This window comes from Drosophila navojoa, chromosome 5, assembly GCF_054131105.1.
Source record: "Drosophila navojoa isolate 15081-1374.11 chromosome 5, UAZ_NAV_1.0, whole genome shotgun sequence".
NCBI classification, from domain to species: Eukaryota; Metazoa; Arthropoda; class Insecta; order Diptera; family Drosophilidae; genus Drosophila; species Drosophila navojoa.
In genome coordinates this window covers 6,847,361-6,868,353 of record NC_142893.1, presented here as the reverse complement: position 1 = coordinate 6,868,353, position 20,993 = coordinate 6,847,361, and the positions used below count along the sequence as shown (strand labels likewise).

The 20,993-nt window shown below is 38.1% G+C and overlaps 1 protein-coding gene and 1 long non-coding RNA gene across 4 annotated transcripts in view; both read right to left on the bottom strand.

Moving 5' to 3' along the window:
• Positions 1 to 20,993, bottom strand: part of Shrm (shroom) — a 68,111-nt gene that overhangs the window by 37,028 nt on the left and 10,090 nt on the right. For all 3 annotated transcript variants that reach the window (XM_089260755.1, XM_089260754.1, XM_030383721.2), the window contains exons 2-5: positions 20,180 to 20,863; positions 3,442 to 3,674; positions 2,209 to 2,519; positions 23 to 800 (exon numbers count right to left, since the gene is read on the bottom strand). In XM_089260755.1, the coding sequence (XP_089116881.1) occupies positions 23 to 800; positions 2,209 to 2,519; positions 3,442 to 3,674; positions 20,180 to 20,686 (1,829 nt within the window). In that variant the 5' untranslated portion in view covers positions 20,687 to 20,863. The remainder of the gene's footprint in view (positions 1 to 22; positions 801 to 2,208; positions 2,520 to 3,441; positions 3,675 to 20,179; positions 20,864 to 20,993) is intronic.
• Positions 6,831 to 9,749, bottom strand: LOC149090986 (uncharacterized). The gene is made up of 2 exons (XR_016197120.1): positions 7,460 to 9,749; positions 6,831 to 7,425 (listed from the first exon to the last, which is right to left on the bottom strand). It is a non-coding gene; the product is annotated as an uncharacterized LOC149090986 (long non-coding RNA).

The window sequence follows — 20,993 nt, the reverse complement described above, 5'->3', positions numbered from 1 at the left end:
AAAGAGATTTGTTTCCACTCACTTGATGGACTTGTTCAGATTCGCGCTAAACTGCGGCTTCGGATGCTGCACATACTGCGAGCTGTTGCTCTGCAGCGGCTCTGTGTAGGTGCTGACGGGGAAGAGGCGATGATTGCTGCGATACGAGTCGTTGGCGCTGCTGGAAAAGGTTGGCGAGTGGCTGCTGCTGCTGCTGCTGCTGCTCGTGATGGCCACATTGGGTGCACTGCAGCTGTGCAGCTCCAGTTTGCTCAGCTGCGGCTTGCTGGGCGGCGGCTGTGGTGCTATTGTGACCACCGCCTCGCTGCTCGATATGGTCACCGAAATGCTTGACTTGTGCAGCTGCAGGTCACCTGTCGACTGCGATTGGCCCAGGTGGGAGCGAGACTCTGGCGCTGCTGCTGCTGCTGCTGCTCCTGCTGTTGTCTCCAGCTCGGGCAAGGAACTTTGTGCGCTCAGCTTGTAATTGATTGGCAAGTGTTGCTGCTGCTGCTGCTGGAAGCGATGCAGCGCCATGGACGTGTGCACCGGCGGGTAGCTGGGACTGTGACGATGTTGGATGCGTGGCAGCGGCGACATCACATCCTCTGAGATCGACTGGCTGGCGGGCAATGCAGCTGCAGTGGAAGCAGGAGCGGCAGCAGCAGCAGGAGTTGCTGTTGTTGCTGCTGCTGTTGCTGTTGCTGCTGCTGCTGCTGCTGTTGGCTCGCTGTTGTCGTGCAGATAGAGCACGCTCTCGCTTTGATGCCGCTTGGGCGTCAGCACCCGGGAGCTGTGCACAATCAGCTGCGAGGAGGAAACTGCAATGGAGAACAGAACAAAGTTTCAATATAGAGAGAACAAATTCAATGGCGACATTCTAATGAGCTATAGGCGCTGTCCCTCTCGCTATCTCTCTGTCTCCCTCTCTGTCTCTGTCGCTGCTTTGCCCAGTAAAAGTGGGTCGTGGGGGCCAAGCCACAATTTGACCCAAGGTCGCTGCTGCCCCCCCCCACCAATGTGAGTGGCCAACAGTCGCCAAAAAATAAAATACAAAATGGGCAGCAACTGGTTTCAGCAGACTTCTAAAAGTATTTAACAGCGCTGCTAATCGAAACAATTTAGATAAAGTCACGATCGTGACGTGTGGCGTGTGGCTGATATACAGATTAATAATAGGGGTACTCCAGCAGATAAATAGCGATTGAAATGCCCATTTATATTAGATATATTTCTATAGATAGAGCAGAGCTCCATTTGCATTCAAGTATTGGCAGCATTAATATTAGGGGTATGCTTGTAGAAAATGAAAATTATGTTGAGGAAATAAATAAAATATATATTTACATTAAGGTTATTCCTATACAGAGCTCAATAAGGATCTGCTGAAGGGGTTGACAAGAAAATTACTAAGATTAGGGGTATTCCAGTAGATAAAATATGCTGCGTTTGACTTGATTAGCAATTGAAGTACATATTTATACTAAGAATATTTCCATCTGTAGAGCACAGCTCAATTTAGGCATACACAGTCAATATATTAATATTATATCAATTAAGGCTTAGCCATAAAATGTTTATTTGCAGCATATTAGAGGTATGCCAGCGTAAATTAAAATTTTTTTCAAGCTCTAAGCAAAACTGAATGAGTTGCAGAGCATTTACAGTCCATCAATTAGCAGGAATACCCATAATATACATATATATTTTTAAGCTGCCTCAACAACTGTTTATGTGTATTTTAATTGAATTTCACAGCCCATTCATTCAAGATTCCATTTCAATTAAAGCTCATTTCCTTTTTCAATAAAACCTAATTAAAAGTCTTCCGCGATGAAATTAGATTTTTATTGAAAATAATATTTAAGATATATTAAGAATAAGATATATAAGAATGTCGCTAATGTGGAAGTAAAAAACTATTTATTAATTTTTTTGAAGATCAGCTCTTAGCTGAAACTGCAATATATTTATGAAGATTGCAAGAGTTCCTAGCTTAGGGCATTACGTCTTATTGAATTCCAAGTTTGAGCTATTTCAGTTGGGATATATTGATTCCTATTATAACTCAACTATGTTCCATACCTTATTATATCTAAAAGTGATTACCTATGAACTAGATTGACAATCTCTTTAATTTTCAACTGAATCCCTATCCCAAACTTCCATCTATCCCTATATGATCTCTACTCCTCAAATTCAACGAGTTCTTCTATCTATTGCACTCACCCGATTCGGCAATGGCACTGTAGCCCGTCACATGGCTCGCCTCTGAAATGTCGCTCATCGAGCCAAGCCATTTCAGTGTTTCCGTTGAGGAGGTGCTCTCAGAGCTGTTGTTGTTGTTGTTGTTGTTGTTGTTGTTGCTATTGGGACTGTGATGCTGGGAGCTGTTGCTATTGCCGTTGCCGTGGCTGTTGCATTGTCTATTGAGCAGCGGAATGGGCGAGGGAGCCACCGAATTGCTGCAAACAGAGCTGAGATCGTTCTCAGACCAATGATGCGACTGGCGCGAGAGCAGCTCGCTCTCCTGACGTAATCTGCAAAAGAGAAAGAAATACATTAAAATACATATAAAGAGAGAGAGGGAGAGAGAGAGAGAGAGAGAGAAGGTTTACTACTATATAGCAAATATGGCAAAATCATTGCGTGCTGTGGCGTTGACTACATAAAATACTGAAATGAGTGAAATAAAAGTGATCTACTACAATGTGAATGACTAGAAAATACCCTATACAAAGAGAGAAAGAGATAGAGAGAGAGAGAGAGAGAGAGGAACTCACAGACAGACAGATCAGAGCTCATACATAGAGTCCACTCATATTATATCACAATCAACTATATATAAGTATCTACAGCCCATCCCTCCCTGCCAGCTCTCACCCACATTTCCAGCCTCTCCAATATACCCCACTTGGGCATTTTCTCTAGCCAACTGCCAAAAGAAGAAGAAAATTGTGTCTGTCATGTTTTTTTTGGCGTTTCCTTCTACAATGGCCGGCACATGGAGGCCTCTACATACATATATATAGCTGGGCATGACCGTAATTACTCGAATTTCAGCTTAGCCTTCAAAATCGCATTTCGATGGCGTTAGACAAGTCGCAAAATAAAATAAAATAATAAGAAATATAATAAAAAAAAAAAAACAAGAAAAAAAACTCTCTTCAAGCAAGTACAATAGAGCAACTCGAGTCTGTCTGCCAAGACCTTGAAAGTTAAGCTAGTTGGGTTTTTGTGTTGTTTTCTTCTGGTGCTTCTAGTGGTCTTTTCATTTTTATTTGATTTTTATGGCTCATATGCGACGTTTGTTATTTGCTTTACCAAGAATCACATTTAATCACTTTTTTTTTATGTACATCTATGTATGTGTGTGTGTGTGTTTGTCTGTCTGGCAAATAGCATTCATAATTGTCGCTTTGAGCGAACATGTTTAGCAATTGCCTAAAGCACTCAACTCACTTGTCTAGGAACGGTGTGGCCGACGTACTATCGGAGCTGGAGACGTAGCTGTGATAGCCCTCGGACTGTGCATAGGACGCTTGCTTCTGATGATGGAACGTTGTCTGATCGTAGTAGGACGAGGCGCGTATGTTGTACTCCTCCAGGCCGGCTTGCGTGAGGCCGCATTGATCCAAATGCTGCAGCGAGTGCTGCTTGTGCTGCTGCTGCGTGGGTGGCAGCTGCATTTCATCCTGCAACAAGAGAGAGGAGGGAGAGAGAGAGAAGATGAAGTAAACAATTTTAGTTAAATGCTGAGTTGTGGCTGCGGCTGCGGCTGCGACTATCTGCTAGTCTCTGGGCTGTCTGCTGTCTTTCATTAACTGTAACCAGCAATTGGCTTGCATAACGCTGCGTATACGTAATGCTAAAATAAACACACCAAATTTCACTGCAACTCTCAGCAATTTAATCATTAGCTATGTCCACATCGTCGTCAGCGGGTCAAAAGCCGAGCTCAGCTCTCAAAAATCAGTTTGCAAAATTCCAAAAACAAAAAAAAAAACCGCAAAAAACAAAAAAATAATCGAATATCCAAACATCATTTCAGCCTAATGTCTAAGGTTTTGTTTGTTCATTAGATAATTAAGTGAAAATTATTATTTTGTTGCACAGTGCAGCGATTGCTGGGCTGGATAAGCCCCAGAAATTTGGCAAGGTAACAAAAATTTGCCAACAACAAAAACAACAGCAGCGAATCATTTGAAGTGCAGCCAAACGAATTTTGTTTTGCAGATATTATGAAAAGAAAAGAGAAAAAAACAACAACAAAGTGGAGAAACAGCGAAAAAGCTACAAAAATTACTCGTATATAATCGCAGCGCGAAATAAAACTGGACGCAGGCAGCTCAACAAATCAACAGGCAAACCAAACAGAGCGTCCATAATAAGCCGGATTAAGTAACTCGGCAAAGCCCATCCAGGGCTGGACTCTACACTATCTATGCCCCGGACGAGGGCTGCATTCGGAATTGAAAGTACTCTATATAGCTGTGATTGGGTTCATATAACTCGCCGATAAGGCCATAAACTATGTTATAAAATGGTTTGTTTATGCTCTGTTTGAACAGCTGAAGTGAGGAGAGAGAGAGAGAGAGAGAGAGAGAGAGAGAGAGAGAGAGAGAGAGGGAAAGATTCATAATATTGGAGACTGGAAATTACTGTGAATACAGCAAATGGATGGTTAGCTGAGATAAGACTTCTGCTAGATATTATTATTGATTGATATTGATTATTATTTATTATTGTATTATTGTCCACTCTTTATTATTAAGTATTTATTTATTTAATATTATTTATTTATTTAACATTTATTTATATAATTATTTATTTAATATTATTTTAATTATTTTTGTTTATTTATATATTTATTTTTTTTATTATTTATTATGTATTACTTTTTATTTATTATTTATTTTCTATTGTTTATTAATTATTATTTTTTAATTATTAATTTTTTTTTTTATTATTTACTATTTATTATTTATATTTAATTTTATTTTATTTATTCATTTTTTGTATTATTTATTATTTATTTATAATTTATTATTTTTATTATATAATTTAATTTAATTTAATTTTAATTTGTGTTTAATTTATTATTCCTTTATTTTTTAATGCATAATATTAATATATTCTATATTAGTATTTATTATTTATTATTTATTATTTATTATTTATTATTTATTATTTATTATTTATTATTTATTATTTATTATTTATTATTTATTATTTATTATTTATCATTTATCATTTATTATTTATTATTTTTATAATTTATTTATTTATTATTCATTATTTTTTATTTTTTATTCTTTTTTTATTATTTATTAATCATTATACAATTTAATTTAATTTAACTTTAATTTATCTTAAATTTATTATTCCTTTATTTCTGTAATGTATAATATTTATAAATGTTAATCATTTTCCATCACTCATTATTCATTGCCTTATTTATTATTATTATTTTTTTAAGCATTTAGCTATGAATTATTATTCATTATTCATTGCTTTTTGCGTATTATTATAACTTATTTATCATAACTTATTTATCTAATATATTTTATAATTAATTACTTCTTTTCAATATTCATTAATCATCGATATGCCGTTATATAAATATTTATTTTAAATTATATACCATTTATTATTCATTATTATATGTGTCAATATTTTGTATTTTCTGTTTTACTTTATTTTCTATTTTCTGAAAACTTTTTTTTTAATATTTAAAAAGAAAAAACGTTTGAAATATCTTTCGCTTAATTTGCATAAGCCTTGCCTGGGAATCGAGGGCCCGCAGCTCTCGATCGCTGACGATTGGGCTACTGCGACAACTCATCTCGTATTTAATCAATGTAATTTATATACAAAATAATGTGACGCCTGCCTGAGCAATGTAATGCGAGGCGCGTAAATGCTGATTATATTGTAGTAGTAGTATTATTACCCAATCACTCATAACTCAAATGGCGCGCATAAAGCTTACTTAATAAATAAGAAGAAAATGCATTCCGCAGCTAAACACTCGAAAGCAAATCTCCGGCTCGCTGCCTTCTCTCGATTGTTATGCTAATAGTGCGTACGGCTCTTGTTGAGTGTTGTCAAATATGCAACAAAAGTGTTAACAATGCCATCAAAAATATTCAAGTTATTTACACTTAAACAAATTATGTATGCATGTACATAGAAATGATGTGGTTACGGCAGCCCTGGTTGACAACTAATGCTCAATCAAACACACGCGACGTATACTTAATAATTTCAATGTTTGCATAAACCAAACACTCACTCTGCCATATAATGTATATGGACCGTATTTATATTTTTTATTTGTATATATAGCCAGCATTACGGCCAAGCCTCTGAGCCACTTGACTGACTTTGACGTCTGCTGTGGCTGACTGTGTGGTGCGACCGCAATCGCCGTCGCCGCCATCAACGTGGGCAGCTGTTGATTGTCTTTTTGACTTTGGCGCCACAGAATTGTTGCCAAATACACAACAACAATAATCATACTAATAATAATATGAGAATGCAGCCGCCTAAAGAGAATCACATTTTGTGGGTCAACTAGTTTGGGCTGATCGTAGATCGAAGAGGTTTGCCTGGCGGCGCATCGTTTTGCAGTTGGAGCCAAAGAATTTTAATGGTTTTCAAACGTTCCCAAGACCCAAAACTCACTCGCTCGCTCAATCAGTCAAACATTTGCTCATTCCATCATTCCCTCACTTATACGTACTTCGTGCTTGTCAGTTTCAGTTCGTTTTGCTTTATTTCGAACTATTTTATTTTGGGGTTTCTTACTCTCGTCTTATTTTTCCTTTATTTTTTGTATTTTTTTTTGCCCAATTGCCGTAATTATTTTGTCTCTCTAACACGAATTTAAATCAGCAACTGTCCCACGGGCCATTCGACTGGGGCCCTTTTACTTGATCTACACCATATATATATATATATATATATATATATATATATATATATATATGGCCAAACGGCTGGCAGCTGACAGCCCCACCATAATTATTCAGGCACACAGCTGCTCCACAAGCACGGCCAGCGCCGGATGAGCATCAACTTCAACTTTAACTTCAAGATACAGATACACAGTTACACAGACATAGATACAGATACAGCTACAGCTACAGCTACAGCCAGAGCCAGAGCTTCGGCTAGATCTGTGCAGCTTAATAAATCAATGGCTAGTGGTGTGGCGCGTATTAAAAGTGGTGCAGTGGGTCAACAGCTGGACGCAGCTGCCAAGCACCGCTAGCCCCGCTGGTCTCTTAATGGCGCTGCTGCCCATAGTCTACAAGATTTCAAGTCTTTGGCCCAAAGTTTCCATTTCCCTCGACCAAATTGTGCGCGTGTTAAATAAATCACTTGATGGAGTGCTAAGCAGGCGCCCTCAGGCTCTGGGAAAAACTATTGAAAGATGAAGTTCTGCAGCAACAACAGCAACAACAACTACAACAACCACAGCAATTTCGCCTGACTATTAAGTTCTAATGGGTGTGGCAAACGTTGCGTATGCGCTATAAAAATAGTCAAAAAGTCTTTAAAATACCTTACCAAATTATCTAATTATCATTGATGTATCTTTGTTAGTCGTAATTTTTTTCCTATTAACTTTTTCCCACGTTTGTATATTAATTGTCTCTAGTCGCGCGTAATACGTGGCGTATGCGTAATAAAAATAAAGCTATTTAAAACCTTTAGCTCTTAGCTCTCTCGGCTTCGACTTTATATTCAATTATTTTTCAGAACAAAAGCAAAGCGTTATTAAATATTTACAACAATTAACAATTTACAATTCGTTTGGCTTTCACTATTCGAAAAGCTAGATTATAAAGAAAAAATTATGTGTGTGCATTTCACATTCAACTAAAGCGCATCTGAAGCAAATTGTTAATTATGATTACGAAATGTTTGTTTGTTTATTTGTTTTCGTTTTCCTTTTTTTTTAATTAAATATATGAAGTTTGTTTTTAATCAAAAATAATATACCTTCTATATGTCTCTCTCTCTTCGTGTTTCTAAACCTTTATTTCTTTGTCTCTCTCTCTCTCTCTCTCTGTCAGTAACTCGCTCTATCTCTCATTCTCGCTATCTCTATATTTATCATTCTCGCTTTCTTTGTCTCTCTCCCTCTATTTCGCTGTATCTCTCTCTCTCTCTCTCTCTCCCTCTCTCTCTCTCTCTCTCTCTGTGTCTCTCTCTTTCTGTTTCTACCTCTTTTTATCTTTGTCTCTCTCTCTGTCTTTCTCTTCCTCTGTGTCTTTCCCTCTCTCTCTCTCTCTCTGTATCTCTCGCCTTTTCCAAAATTCCTTACGCACATTCCTGATCTCCCTCTATCACTTCAACCTCTTAGCCAGTGTTGTTAAGCAAATTTCTAACACTCTTCAGCTCTTAATGTCAGCTTCAACTTATCAACTTCCACTTCTTTCTCTCCCTCTCTCTCTCTCCCTCTCTCAATTCTCTCGCACAGTTTCCATTCTAATATCACTTTCAGCAGATGTCAGCAAGTGTCAGCTGTCATGTGCTTAATTATGCTCAGCTTCACTTTCAGCTAATGTCATTGAGCATTAATTGCCGCCAGCTTTTACTGTTATCCACTTCCAGTTCCAGTTACTTCAACTTCTTCTTCTTCTGCTTCATTATGCTAATGTCACTTTCGGTAAGCAACATTTCTAGCTACATCACTCACTCTCTATCTCTCTCTCGCTCGCTCTCTCTCATTTCAAGCTGACAGCGCCTAGTTACAGCTCGTGTCATTGGGCAATGATGCGACTATAAGTTGACATTCAATAAATGACCAACAAAAAATCATAAAAAATAACGCTAAGAACGTGTTTCATTTCGCTTGTCGAGGTGAAATTTCATTCATAATTCTTAGGCTACCAAAATGTGACAGCTCGAAATTCGCGTTAATCGTAAATGAATACATGAATCGCTCATTGCCAACAGAACAACAACAACAACAACAACGACGAGACGAGACTTTTGGTATTTCGAAAAAAAAAAAACAAAACCAAAACAAAATATTATACAAGACAATAATTTTTGCTTTTTTTTTTTAAATTTTTTGCTGATATGCTGTCGACGTCAGCGACTGAGTCACCCACACTCAAAAGTCGGCGGGTCAGAAATTCAATTGTCGGCGGCTTATTTGTCGCGCTGTTTGCATTGCTCACAGTCCAATACGAGACTGATAAGACAGACAGGGAGCAAGAGAGAGAGGGAGAGAGCTCGAGAGAGAGAGAGAGGTAGGCAGAGAATGTTTGCCTGTTCTTATAGGCAGACAGCAAATAAAGCCACCTACGCGTTGCCAACTTGACTTTTGCTTTATTTCGATTGCAGCACACATAAGTTCTGGCTGTCTGCCTATGTGTGTGTGTGTATGTGTGTGTGTGTGTGTGTGTCTGTTGTCAAGCTGTCACATGATGTGAACAAAAAATATTTGGCGGAATGTGCATTGGGAATGCATGCCAAGATACAAGAAAAAACAAGTTAGAATGCTACAGTTGAGATAGAACTTGATAATCTATGATATGTTAAGTGTATGTTAACATGCTAACATAACCATAAATAGTAGAGAAACTAAGAATTAAAATTATATTAACTATTAATTTTAGTAACTTTACATTTTTTATGGTGAAAAATAAATTAAACATTTATTTTAAGATAAAGAATTTTTGTTTTATTTTAGATAAACAATTTCCTTTGAGGTTAAGCATTGCGAACCTTTGTCTATTACCTACTATACATATCAGAACTCATCTATTTATTAACACTTAAAGCTGCTTAGAATTCCCGCTCTAAATTTCCCTATGCCCACAACAACAACTGTTAGAAAATCGACTTGTCGCTGAAATGGAAATCAAATCGAAAAGGCAACACAAATCAAGTAAAATTTCTCCTTTGGAGTTTTCCTGGCGGCCTGGTCATCATCATGTATATATTTTTGGGGTTTTCTTCGTGAGGAAATTTTCATAGCATTTGATTTGCGTTTTCCATTGTCGCTGGCGGTTTTTGTTTTTTTTTTTTTTAATGGCCAACACGAATTTGACTCTTTAATGGAGTCAGCGAGAAAACGCGCCTCGGCCAACGGCAGCAGCAGAAGAAGAAGAAGAAAAAGAAATTGCAATCAAAATGCGAGCAAACGTGTCAGCTACAACGTGGCTACAGCTCTTCAGCTATACAGCTCTCAGTTCCCCCAGTTTTTTTTTCGTTGCTTTTTTTTACAGCTCCCCAGCTAAAGTTGCCCAGCTTCAGCTTCAGTTTCTTTCAGCTTACAAGTTAGGCGCGATCGTGCCGCGATTTGGATTTAAATTTGGCAAAAGCACGAAACTAAACAACGGTCGGCTATTCAGCTATTCAGTCAGTCATTCAGCTACCTGGTAAGTCAGTCAGGCAGTCAGTCAGTCAGTCCTTCATGAAGTTATATAGTAAGTCAGTCAGTCAGTCATCCGCTAATCCGGTAATCAGCTGCAGTTAGTCATTCAGCAATCATTCAGCTAGTCCCTCAGTCAGTCAAACATTCATTCAGCTATTCTGTCAGTCAGCAAATCATTCAGCTAGTCAGTCAATCGGTCAGTCAGCGCTCAATCAATCATTCAGCTCGTCATTCAGCAGATCACTTAGCTAGTCAGTCTATCATTCCGCTACTCAGCTATTCAGCTCTCCAGTTCTCTCAGTCTGTCAACCATTCAGCTGGTCAATCAATCTTTCAGCTAGTCATTCAGCAGATCATTCAGCTAGGCAATCAATCATTCTGCTAGTCAGCCAGTCATTCTATCACTTAGTAATTTAGTCATTCAGCTCTTCAGTTACTCAATTAGTCCGTCAGTCAGTCAGCTATTCGCTAATTCAGCTATTCAGCTAGTCACTTAGTTTATGGCCTGTCTTTTCGCAAACTCGCTTGCTCGCTCACTTCTTCATTTACGAGTGCTAAAAGCGTAAAGCTTGAGTTACCAAGCGAATATAGATCAAATTTGCATTTAAATTAAAGTCTAATTGGAAAGTCTTTCCATCGTAGATGAAGATCTCAGCTTGCAGTAAAAGAATCTTTTACGTTAACAGCATTAATGCATAACATTATGTTAAGTGGCTTTCGCTGTTAAGAGAAATGTCTTAATAGAATTACATATGTATGAGAGCCATGAAATTTTATTCGTTTCCCACGAAATACCCATTAATATGAATAAGAACTTGAAACTTTTTCCATTTGATATTAGAAATAAAGAATTAGCTAAGTGATTTAATTGCTCTTTGTGTAGTCTTACATAACATTAACAGTATGTTTAGAGCTGCTAAGTGCAGCAACGATGGATTCAGAGGCTGGCATCATGTTAAGATTATGTTAAAATGTGAAAATATTAGTGCTATGTTCTATAAAAAGGACTATGAACTAGAAATTCGCTTATTTGAAATATTCTACTTAATGTTAAGACTTTTGATTTATTTCCTGAAAATGCAATTCATTTAGTAACAATGTTTACAGCCTCATAACATTATGTTAATACAAACACTCGAAAAAAAGACTTTAAAGCTTGTTAAGTCCATAAATCGCTTATTCCCATTGTCTCAGCTTATATACCTCTTATTTAGATCTCTTCTGAAAGGCGGCTTAACAGCGCTGTTAAGCGGCTGTCAAATTTGTCCGTCTCTCGGTATATGCATTGAGTTTTAATTGGATTTGGCAATTGTTGTGTGTGTGTGTGTGTGGGCTACAGAAATTGCTGAAGATTGCGCCGATTTCTTTTGATGACACGAAATATGTGAAGCTGAAGCCGCCGAAGAAGCTTGTGGTAAATTAACAAAAAATGGAATGCCAGGGCAGTACGAATGGAGCTTCACACTTTTCCTGTTCGCCTTTCGCCCAGCTGTCAAAACGGCAGACGAAGTCCAAGTTGAGGGCGAAGCTTTTAGTGTCCGTTGGACTTAAATTGAAAGTAAATTGTGTTGACTTGACCTGATTGGTAATCAATTTGGCTTACACAGGATGCGTCAGCAAATTAGCGGGCAGGATATATGGCTATACATATATGTATATATATATATAGTCTGTGTATATAGCGCACTCTATATGCTTGCCAGACAATGCATCCTTGACCCCATTGGCAGCCAAGCGTAGCTGCAGCGCGTCGAGCCACGCAGCTCCGAATGGTCATGGCATGCCAACCAGTTGCAAGTCCCCCATCTCTACCCATCTCTTTCACTCCATCTCTGTGTGAGTGTGTGTGTGTATGTGTGTGTGTGTATCCGGCCTGCTCCGTTTGGCTGTCTCTGGTATGCGGGCCAAGATTTATGGCCAGTGATAAGTTTTGAGGCGTGCAAGGCAATAAGAACTCTCTTGGCGAACGGGCCAAGGAGCATGCCAAGAACAAATAAAAAGCCAAGCGCAAAAAACAACACACAGGCACGCACACACACACAACCAACTAAGACTTAAGACCAGCCAAGTCAAGCCACGCTAAAATAAAAGCAAACCAACTCGTTTATAGCTCCTCTAGATCCCAGCTCCAGCCTCGCTTTGCCATGTCCATGCCTGTTCGTTAGACCTGAAGGTCAGCTAGCCAAGCGCAACTCTAGTTGAATTCTTATACATATATATATATATATGTACATTTGTATGTCTATATGTATAGTAAAAATTGTAGCGTCATGTATTAGCCATAATTAGGCAAGCAACTGCAAATAGGCCCTTCATTATGCACGCTTCGGCTGGCAAGAACTTTGCGTCAGCTGCCGTAATTAGAAAGCGCAGATTTTCACTTTTCCTTGGACATGGGGCAGCTGCTGTTGCTGCTGCTGTTGCTACTGCTGCTGCGACTCATCAAGCGATGACAACACATAAAATCAATGGCCCAACAGCAGCAGCAGCAGCAACAACAACTGTCTGGCAGCAGCTGCTGCCTTTAAAATGGCATATCATGTCTTCAGATTCTCCAATGTCTGTCACATGGCATTGCAACTGGATCGAAAGTTTGCATATTTATACCCTAGAAGTGAATAGCAAAAGGATATGATAAACTTCCTTTAAAGAGCTATTCAAATCTATTTATCTAGCATTCTATATATAGAAGAATATATTACAGAAATTGTAAAAAAATGTTTATTAATATATATATTGTTTTAAATGCAATAAAAAATTCTTATTATATTTTTATATATTCATTAGTTTAATTTTTTTTTTTAATTATAGGCATATTATTAAATTTTTCTAAATTTAATAAATTTAAAAAATAAACTTTACTTGGAAAAATATTCAAAGTATATAGATAAAATACATCAAGCACGCGAATCAATATAGATCGAGAGTCAAAGAGAGAGAGAGAGAGAGAGAGAGAGAGAGAGAGAGAGAGAGAGAGCGAAGAATAGAAACGAGAGAGAGAGATAGAAAAGAGAGAGAGATTGACTCATAGAATGAGTGTGTTTCAAAGAGAGAGATACAAAAGAGAGATACAAAAGAGAAAGAGAGAGAGATAGAAAAGAGAGAGAGAGAACGAAAGAGACAGTGCATTATCATAGTTTAGACCTTACAGGGTATTTGGCTAGTCATGCACTTGTGAACTGGAGCACTCTTACTTATTTCATGTTTTCGCAAGGGCAGCTGTCCGGGATGTGAGGAATTTTTTCTTATTTTTGCTTCTTGCGTGCCTCGCAAAGGCTTGAAAAGCTTCTAAGTTGGCATTAAATTACAGACAGAGCCAGAGAGAGGCGCTAGGGGGGAGTTGGACAGGGAGAGAGAGAGAGGCGGACGGCAGGGGGAGGTAGCTGAGGGGCAGTTAACAACATGCACGCAGTTCATTTGCGGTTGCCAGCAACAGCAGCTCAAGAATTTCAATGGAGTCAACAGCAGCAGCAACTCCAACAGCAACAGCAACAACAACAACAGCAACCTGAGAGGCAGTTGGCTTTTTATTTTTTTGGAGCGCCCGGGAACAAGTCTTTTGTGACCTCAAAAGAAAAAAAAAAAAACGCACACACACACGAAAATTTTCGTTGGCTTTGTGTGAAACAAAAGTGAAATTTCCCAGTCGTGTGTGGGGGTAAAGAACTAGCCATAAAAAAAAAACAAAGATAAATAAACAATGTATATGTAGCATATATACATATAGAAATCCAATGTAAACGGGCCAAAATGCATTTTCACTTGGCCTGTTAATTAATTAACAAGAAATGCTCAATATGCCAATGGCCAAGACCTGGGAGCTGAGAGCTGAGAGCCGAGAGCTACGAGCCGTTGGCCTTAAACAATGCAAAAGGTGAAACTTTTGCACCTGTCGCCTGTCAAGCGCAGCTCACCTCGTGGCAACCCCTCACTCTATCTCTCTCTCTCTCTGGCAAATTGTGAGCGTTGCAATTATTTGTTATAATTTTCTGTTGAAAAAATGCAAAGTATTGACGTTCAAGCTAACTACAAGCCAGAGGGACTGAAGAGCTGCTGGAGCAGGGGAAGCTGGGGAGCTTTAGTCGGTCGGCTCAAGTTCAAAGACAAGCGCAAACAATTTAGCTGGAATCTGGCTAGAATTTAGCGGCATTGTTGCCTGTTCTTGTTGCCTGTTTGCTCGCTTGGCATTAATTAATTGCTGAGAAACGAGTTCGACGGCTCCAGAGTTAGAAAAACTAATGAGCGAGCGTCCAGTTGAGGTTTGTTGCTTTCGAGCATTGGAAATGAAAATGAAATAACAGCAAACAGCAAACGGCAGAAAGAAAGCAAACAAGTCGAAACACGATCAAACAATGCGCACAAAATACCCTAAATGGTAGCTGAGACAATGACATTTATTTATTAACTAAATATTTCAGCTATGGCCATAGAAATGTCAAAACATATTAGTCTTTGAAATGGGGAGTAGTTGGAGTGAATTATGTAAGCTAGATTGCGCGTGAGAAAGAGATGGGGCATATGTGTAAGAATTCGATGAAAGAGGCCAACAGAACGAGTGAGAAGGAAAGCCAAAATAAATATCAATTTTAATTAAAATTAAAGATTAATATAAATAATAAAGATAAGAATACAATAAAATAAACAATAATAATTTAAAAACATAATATAAATTAAAAAAAATAAATTAAATTATAAAAAAAAATAATACTAAAAATTAATACAAAAAAAAAGTTGAATAAAAATTATGTTAATGGAAAATATATATATATATATATATATATATATATAAAAAAAATTTTAACGAAAAATTTAAAAAATAATATAAGCAAAATATCTCAGATTTAAGAGAATTTGCTTTTAGTTTTTAATAATTTTCTTTATGAAGAATTATTTATAAATTTATAGAAAAATTTATTTCTAATTTAAATTTTTTTTTTTTTTTAATATTTAAGAGACTTTATAAAAAAATGATTTGTTGCTTTTTATTTGGATTCATTATTATTTGTTCTATTCATTATTATTTGTTCTATATAAAGAAAAATTATAGAAAAAATTAATTTATTATTTAAATTTAAATTTCTTTAAATATTTTGTAATTTATGTTAGCTATTCGAACTCTTAGTTTTTCTTTCTTGGACATAAATAATTATAAAAAGACAATAAAGACATTAAAAAGTTTTAGGGTATGGGAACAACACAAAAATCCGATCCATTCACAGCCACCACAAAAATCCACTCTAATTATTTGCAGGGTATATATATATGAAGAAAAAAAGGAGGCGTTAGCTTAAAGCCGCCCTAATTGCGCAACAATGGTGAGCTCTAAGCCAAGCCAAGAGCCCGCTCGGGGGGAGCTCTTGTTTGTGTTGATCTCTCTTGCGCTCAATGTTGTTTGGCAAAATATGCGATCATTTCCGTGGGGCAAAACGAAAGCGAGACAGTTCACGGAAATGAAGCAGCAATTAAGAGGCATATGGACAAGCCTCGGCCCAGCCTCGGCCAGCTCTTGGATCTGAGCCACACATAGCAAAAAGTGCGCTTGACCACTTGAACTTTACATTACCGAAGGGCCAAAATGGAAAAATACCAAAAAAAGAAAATTCCAAATGCAGCGCGTCAAGTGTTTCGCCTGATTCGACAGAAAAAAAAGAAAAGAAACAAAAAAAAAAAGCAACAGCAGCTCTTACAACGAAAGACAAAATATTATGTATTTAATGTACATAAATAGATAAATATGTTTTTTATTTCTGTGGAAATCTGCGCGTTCATCTGAAGGCAAACAAAAAGCATAGAAAAATCAAAATCAAAAGAGACACAAGAGACAAAAGCCGCGCGACCTTCGTCAAGCGGCCGCGGCGGCTGTTGCATTACAGTTTTTTTCTCTTCTGCTGCTTCGTTTTGTCAGCGCTGCAAGTGGGCGTGGCTGCAATTAATTTGATTGCAGCTATAAATAGCTAAGGCTTGCGCGTCGTCTGCTCGCCACGCCCACAAGCAAAGGCGATGCTTGGAATGCGCCTAATCGATGCAAAAATCACCCCAAAAACTTGTTCTAAGCTTAAGTAAGAGGGAGCGAGAGAGAGAGAGGGGCATAGAGAGGCAAATGCAGTTGGGTTGAGTGCCAGCCTGCTTTGCCTGCCTGCTCGCCTTCCAGCTTTCTAGCTTGGCCTTTCCCGTCTGCTCCTCATGCTCGCCTTCCAGCTTTCTAGCTTGGCCTTCCCGTCTGCTCCTACTGCTCGCCTTCCAGCTTTCCAGCCTGCTTGCCTGCCTGCCTTGGACCACCATCAATGGCCGCGCTCTGCTCTCTGCTCTGCGCTGCTCGGGCAGATGGAGTCATGTCTAATAACTGGAACTAAAGCACACGTCGCAACGGCATGAGGCACGGCCATAGAGCAATTAGCGTTTGCTCACAGAACGCCACAACAACAACAAGAAGAAGCTGAAGAAAAAATGTAACAAATACGCGCGCGGCATATGCATTGTAGGTAAGTAAAAAATAAAAAATAAAAAATTGGCCCGCAGCGCTGAGTAGTTCAATAACCTGCCAATGGAACTATCGATAAACATGCCTGCCCTCTATCGTCCCCCCTCTCTCTCTCTCAAGTTCAAAATTCGCAACATGCAAAAAAAAAAGCAGATGATTAATCAACGCATTCTCTTTACTCCCGCAACTTTCCAGTCAAAAGCGCTAAACAATAAGAAGAGGCTCAGTGTGTGTATGTGTGTGTGTATGTGCGTGTGTGTGTGTGAATGCGAGTATTTTTCACTGCATAGTGATAAGGTCGAAGCTGTTCCAATTCACATAGTTCAAGTGCCCTTCGCCCCAGCTCCCCTCCCCCCGTCCAGCCATAGACATTCACTTCGTCGCATTTCTTCTGTTTCTTCTATGTGTTTCTATTCTCTTCCATAACCCATTTACTTTGTCTACTCACTCGCTCTCTCTCTCTCTCTCTCTCTCTCTCTCTCTCTCTCTCTATCTCACTCACTTTGTGGTTCGTGCAACGCTTGGAGGCAACATTTAATTGATCGGATTCACTTTGATTGATCGGATCGTCGCTGTTGATAATGGTACCGTTAATTTGGTAAATTATTTTGCATTTAGAAGCAAGAGCAATCCGTTTTCGAATTGATTATTGGGTTCGTAATGATCATCGGGCATGATGCCATAGCGCGGCCCTGTTCTACAATAAACTCTATAATTCAGTTAAAGGTTAATGGGTGACGGCCAGACATACATAGACATGTGTATGTCTGTCCATAAAAAACTATAGCAAATGGAACTGAACTGGAATCGTGCTTACAGCTGGTGGCCAAAGAATGTGTGTGAATGCGAGAGAGAACGAGAGCGAAATAGAGATAGCGATAGAGTTAGAATGTGAGCTGTGAGAAGTAGTGATAGGCAACGTCGAAAAGATATTCTATAGAAACTTAAGAATGTGCGTTATAATCGAATTTCTAAAAATAAATATTATTTTAGCCAAAAAAAAAGAGAAGAAAAAGTTTTACAGTTCTTACAGATGATATCATCTGCTAGGAGATGAAAGCAAACCAAATGTATTAATATTATAATATCTGAGCTAAGCTAGAAGAGAAATGCTTGAATAGGCCAGACGAAATTTTAATTATTTGAGAAATAAATAAAGGTATTTTATTTTATTCAGATGACAATGGAGCCTTAAGAACACATACATTTATAGGAAATATATAATCCTTCATACCTTCAACAACTCTTTTTTAGTCAAGTATTAAAATATGATTTCCAGATTTATTCATCAATATTTTTCAATCTCACAATCATTGTAGCTCTCGTCTGCTATCCTCTTGTTATCCTTTCCCCTTCAATTATACATACCATGCAATCTATAAACTCCAATCTATCCCTTTTTATCTCAACCTCATCTAGATTCTTCCACCTCAACCAATTCGCATTTCCATAATACATACAGTCCATCTCTTTGATATATAATAACTAAAGCCAACCTCAATTAATCGAATACCCATAAATATGTATTCCCATCTGCTGGGAAGCTACTCATCCATTGAGAAGACATGACATGACATGCCAAGACAAAAACAACATTTCTACGGTTTCATTCATTATCTCTCGCTGTCATTTCATAATAACGATCCTTTGCATGAGACATGCGAATAAACCGCAATGCTCCATTCAAAATCTCCCTCTGAGTGAGCCCCCCTTCCCTCCCCACCACTTCCCATCCTCCTCATCATTCCTTCAAAAGTACCGTTTTGTCGCCTGAGTGACACAGTATCGTGATTTCGAAAACGAAAACCGAAAAATCGAAAATCGAAAATGCGAGCATCGGGTTAAGCAACACGCAAATGGAGGTCAAACTCATAATTCAATTAGGAACCTGCAGCGGTGTCAATGCAGGCCGTGCCATGCCGTGCCATGCCGTGCCGTGCCGTGCCTCAAAAACGAATTCCGACCCACTGTGCGTGGGCCAAAACAAAAGAGACAGAGAGAAAGAGGGAGAGATAGAGATAAAAAGGAATTATACATATATTTTCCGCTTCCATTTTTTTTTTGTTTTTTAACTTTTTTTTTGCCGGCCATGTAAATCGACATCGACGACGATCAAAGTTAAATTTCTGTTTGTTTAAGCCTTCACTTTTGCCGTGGCAGCAGACTGAAGAGCGGAGAGCGGAGAGTGGAGAGCGAAGACCGGAGAACGGAGACTAAAAACTGTGGAACTGTGGGCCCGAGCGTGAGTCAGCGACTGAACGATTGGAATTCTGCGCGCTTTGAGGATTTATTAACAAGAATAATAAAAAAAGAAAAAAATACCGAAACAGAAACAGAAACAAATGCAGACAGAGCGAGCAGAGCGATGAAGCCAAAGTCGAAGCCGGCAGCGGCAAACCGGTTGGCAAAGTTTTTTTCTCTTAAGTTGTTGGCAATACCCTGTAGCTGATGGCTGGACGAGGAGTGGCTATGATGAGCACAGGAGCATATGTAAAGAGCATTAGAATCTCTTCTAAATATTTTTTTTTGATTTATTTAATAGTATTTGGCAGTATAATAACATATTATAGAAAACTTGGAAGCATATTAAAATCATGGCGAAACAGCTATCGACAATAAATAAAATCCTTTACAATCTATCGATGGGTTCTAGATTGTATCGATTCAAAAGCTATTTTTAAAGAAGAATTCAAAATAATATAGAAAACATGAAACACGAAAAAAAAAATTAACAAAAAAGTATCGATAATCATGCAATCGATTACAAGTGGATCGATTATATTTTCAATAGATATAACATATGTATATACATTATATGTATCGATTACATTTATAATATATACACATGATATATATAATCGTTCCTTAAGAAGTAGTCTCAATAATTTGTTGTATATTTTGACAATTATACAGCTCATTCGCTTAGGTAAAGGCATGTCGATGTGGCTATCGATAATAGTGCGCACTAAAAACTAACGATTCCTACATAGCCAACTGAATTGTAAACTCAACAGCAATTCCTAAAAAGACTATATAAAATGAAAGTAGAAAACCCACAATATGTCACTACCCATCGATAGGTCTATAATATATCGATAGTTACACAAGCAATCGTTCATTATTTCTCATGGAATCACAAGTCTACTCTAAGGCAATTTAGCCAAATGTATAGCTTAAGATATTCCATTACAGGGTATCATTGTTGTCTAGGCTAGCCAACCTCCATAGAGCCCACTTCATTTAAGTACCTTGTTTTTTTTTTTGGTATTTTTTATGTCTTTGGCTTAAAGTTTGATTATTTCTTTTTGGGCAACTCTTACCTGTATGGAGCCGGCAACTGATGCGGAACTAAAGCTGGCATTGCTGGCCGCATCCGAAACATTGAGGGGCGTAAATTGCTGTTGCCTACGCTGCGATTGCAATTGCAACTGTGACGGCGACGGTGACTGTGACTGTGACTGCGATTGTGATTGTGATTGGGTTAGCGAGGCATCCTTGGAGTTGTTCTTAAGTGCGGGCAGCAACAACTTGGACAGTTTGTCGGTTTGTCCATTGCTGTTGTTGTTGCTGCTGATGTTGATGTTGCTGTTGCTGTTGTGATTGTTGTTGTGATTGTTGTTGTTGGAGTTACTGATGTTGCTGTTGTGATTGCCATTGGCGTTGTCCATTTTGTTGCTATCCAAAGGCATTGTCACAGTTGCTGTTGTAGCTGTTGCTGTTGTTGTTGCTGTTAACGTTGCTGTTGCTGTTGCTGTTGCTACTATTGCTGTCGTCGTGGCTGAGCTCTGCTGATGATTTCCGTTTTCTTGATGATTTCGCATTTTCATTTAGATAATTGCTGCTGCTGGGATTATCTACTGCTGCTGCTGCTGCTTCTACTCCTCCTCCGCCTCCTCCACTTTGTCGTTTTTCTTTCTTTCCTTTGCTTTGCTTTGTAGTTTTCGTTTCGTTTATGTTTGAAAATTGTTTTTTTAACACCTTGTTGCCAGCATTTTAGGGCGACGCTACAACAACACAAGAAATTATATATAAACAATTGGCACATAAATCAACAAACAAAAATAGTTGTAATCATAATGATGATATTATTATTATTATTATTATATATTATATATTATGCAAGACACATTTCAC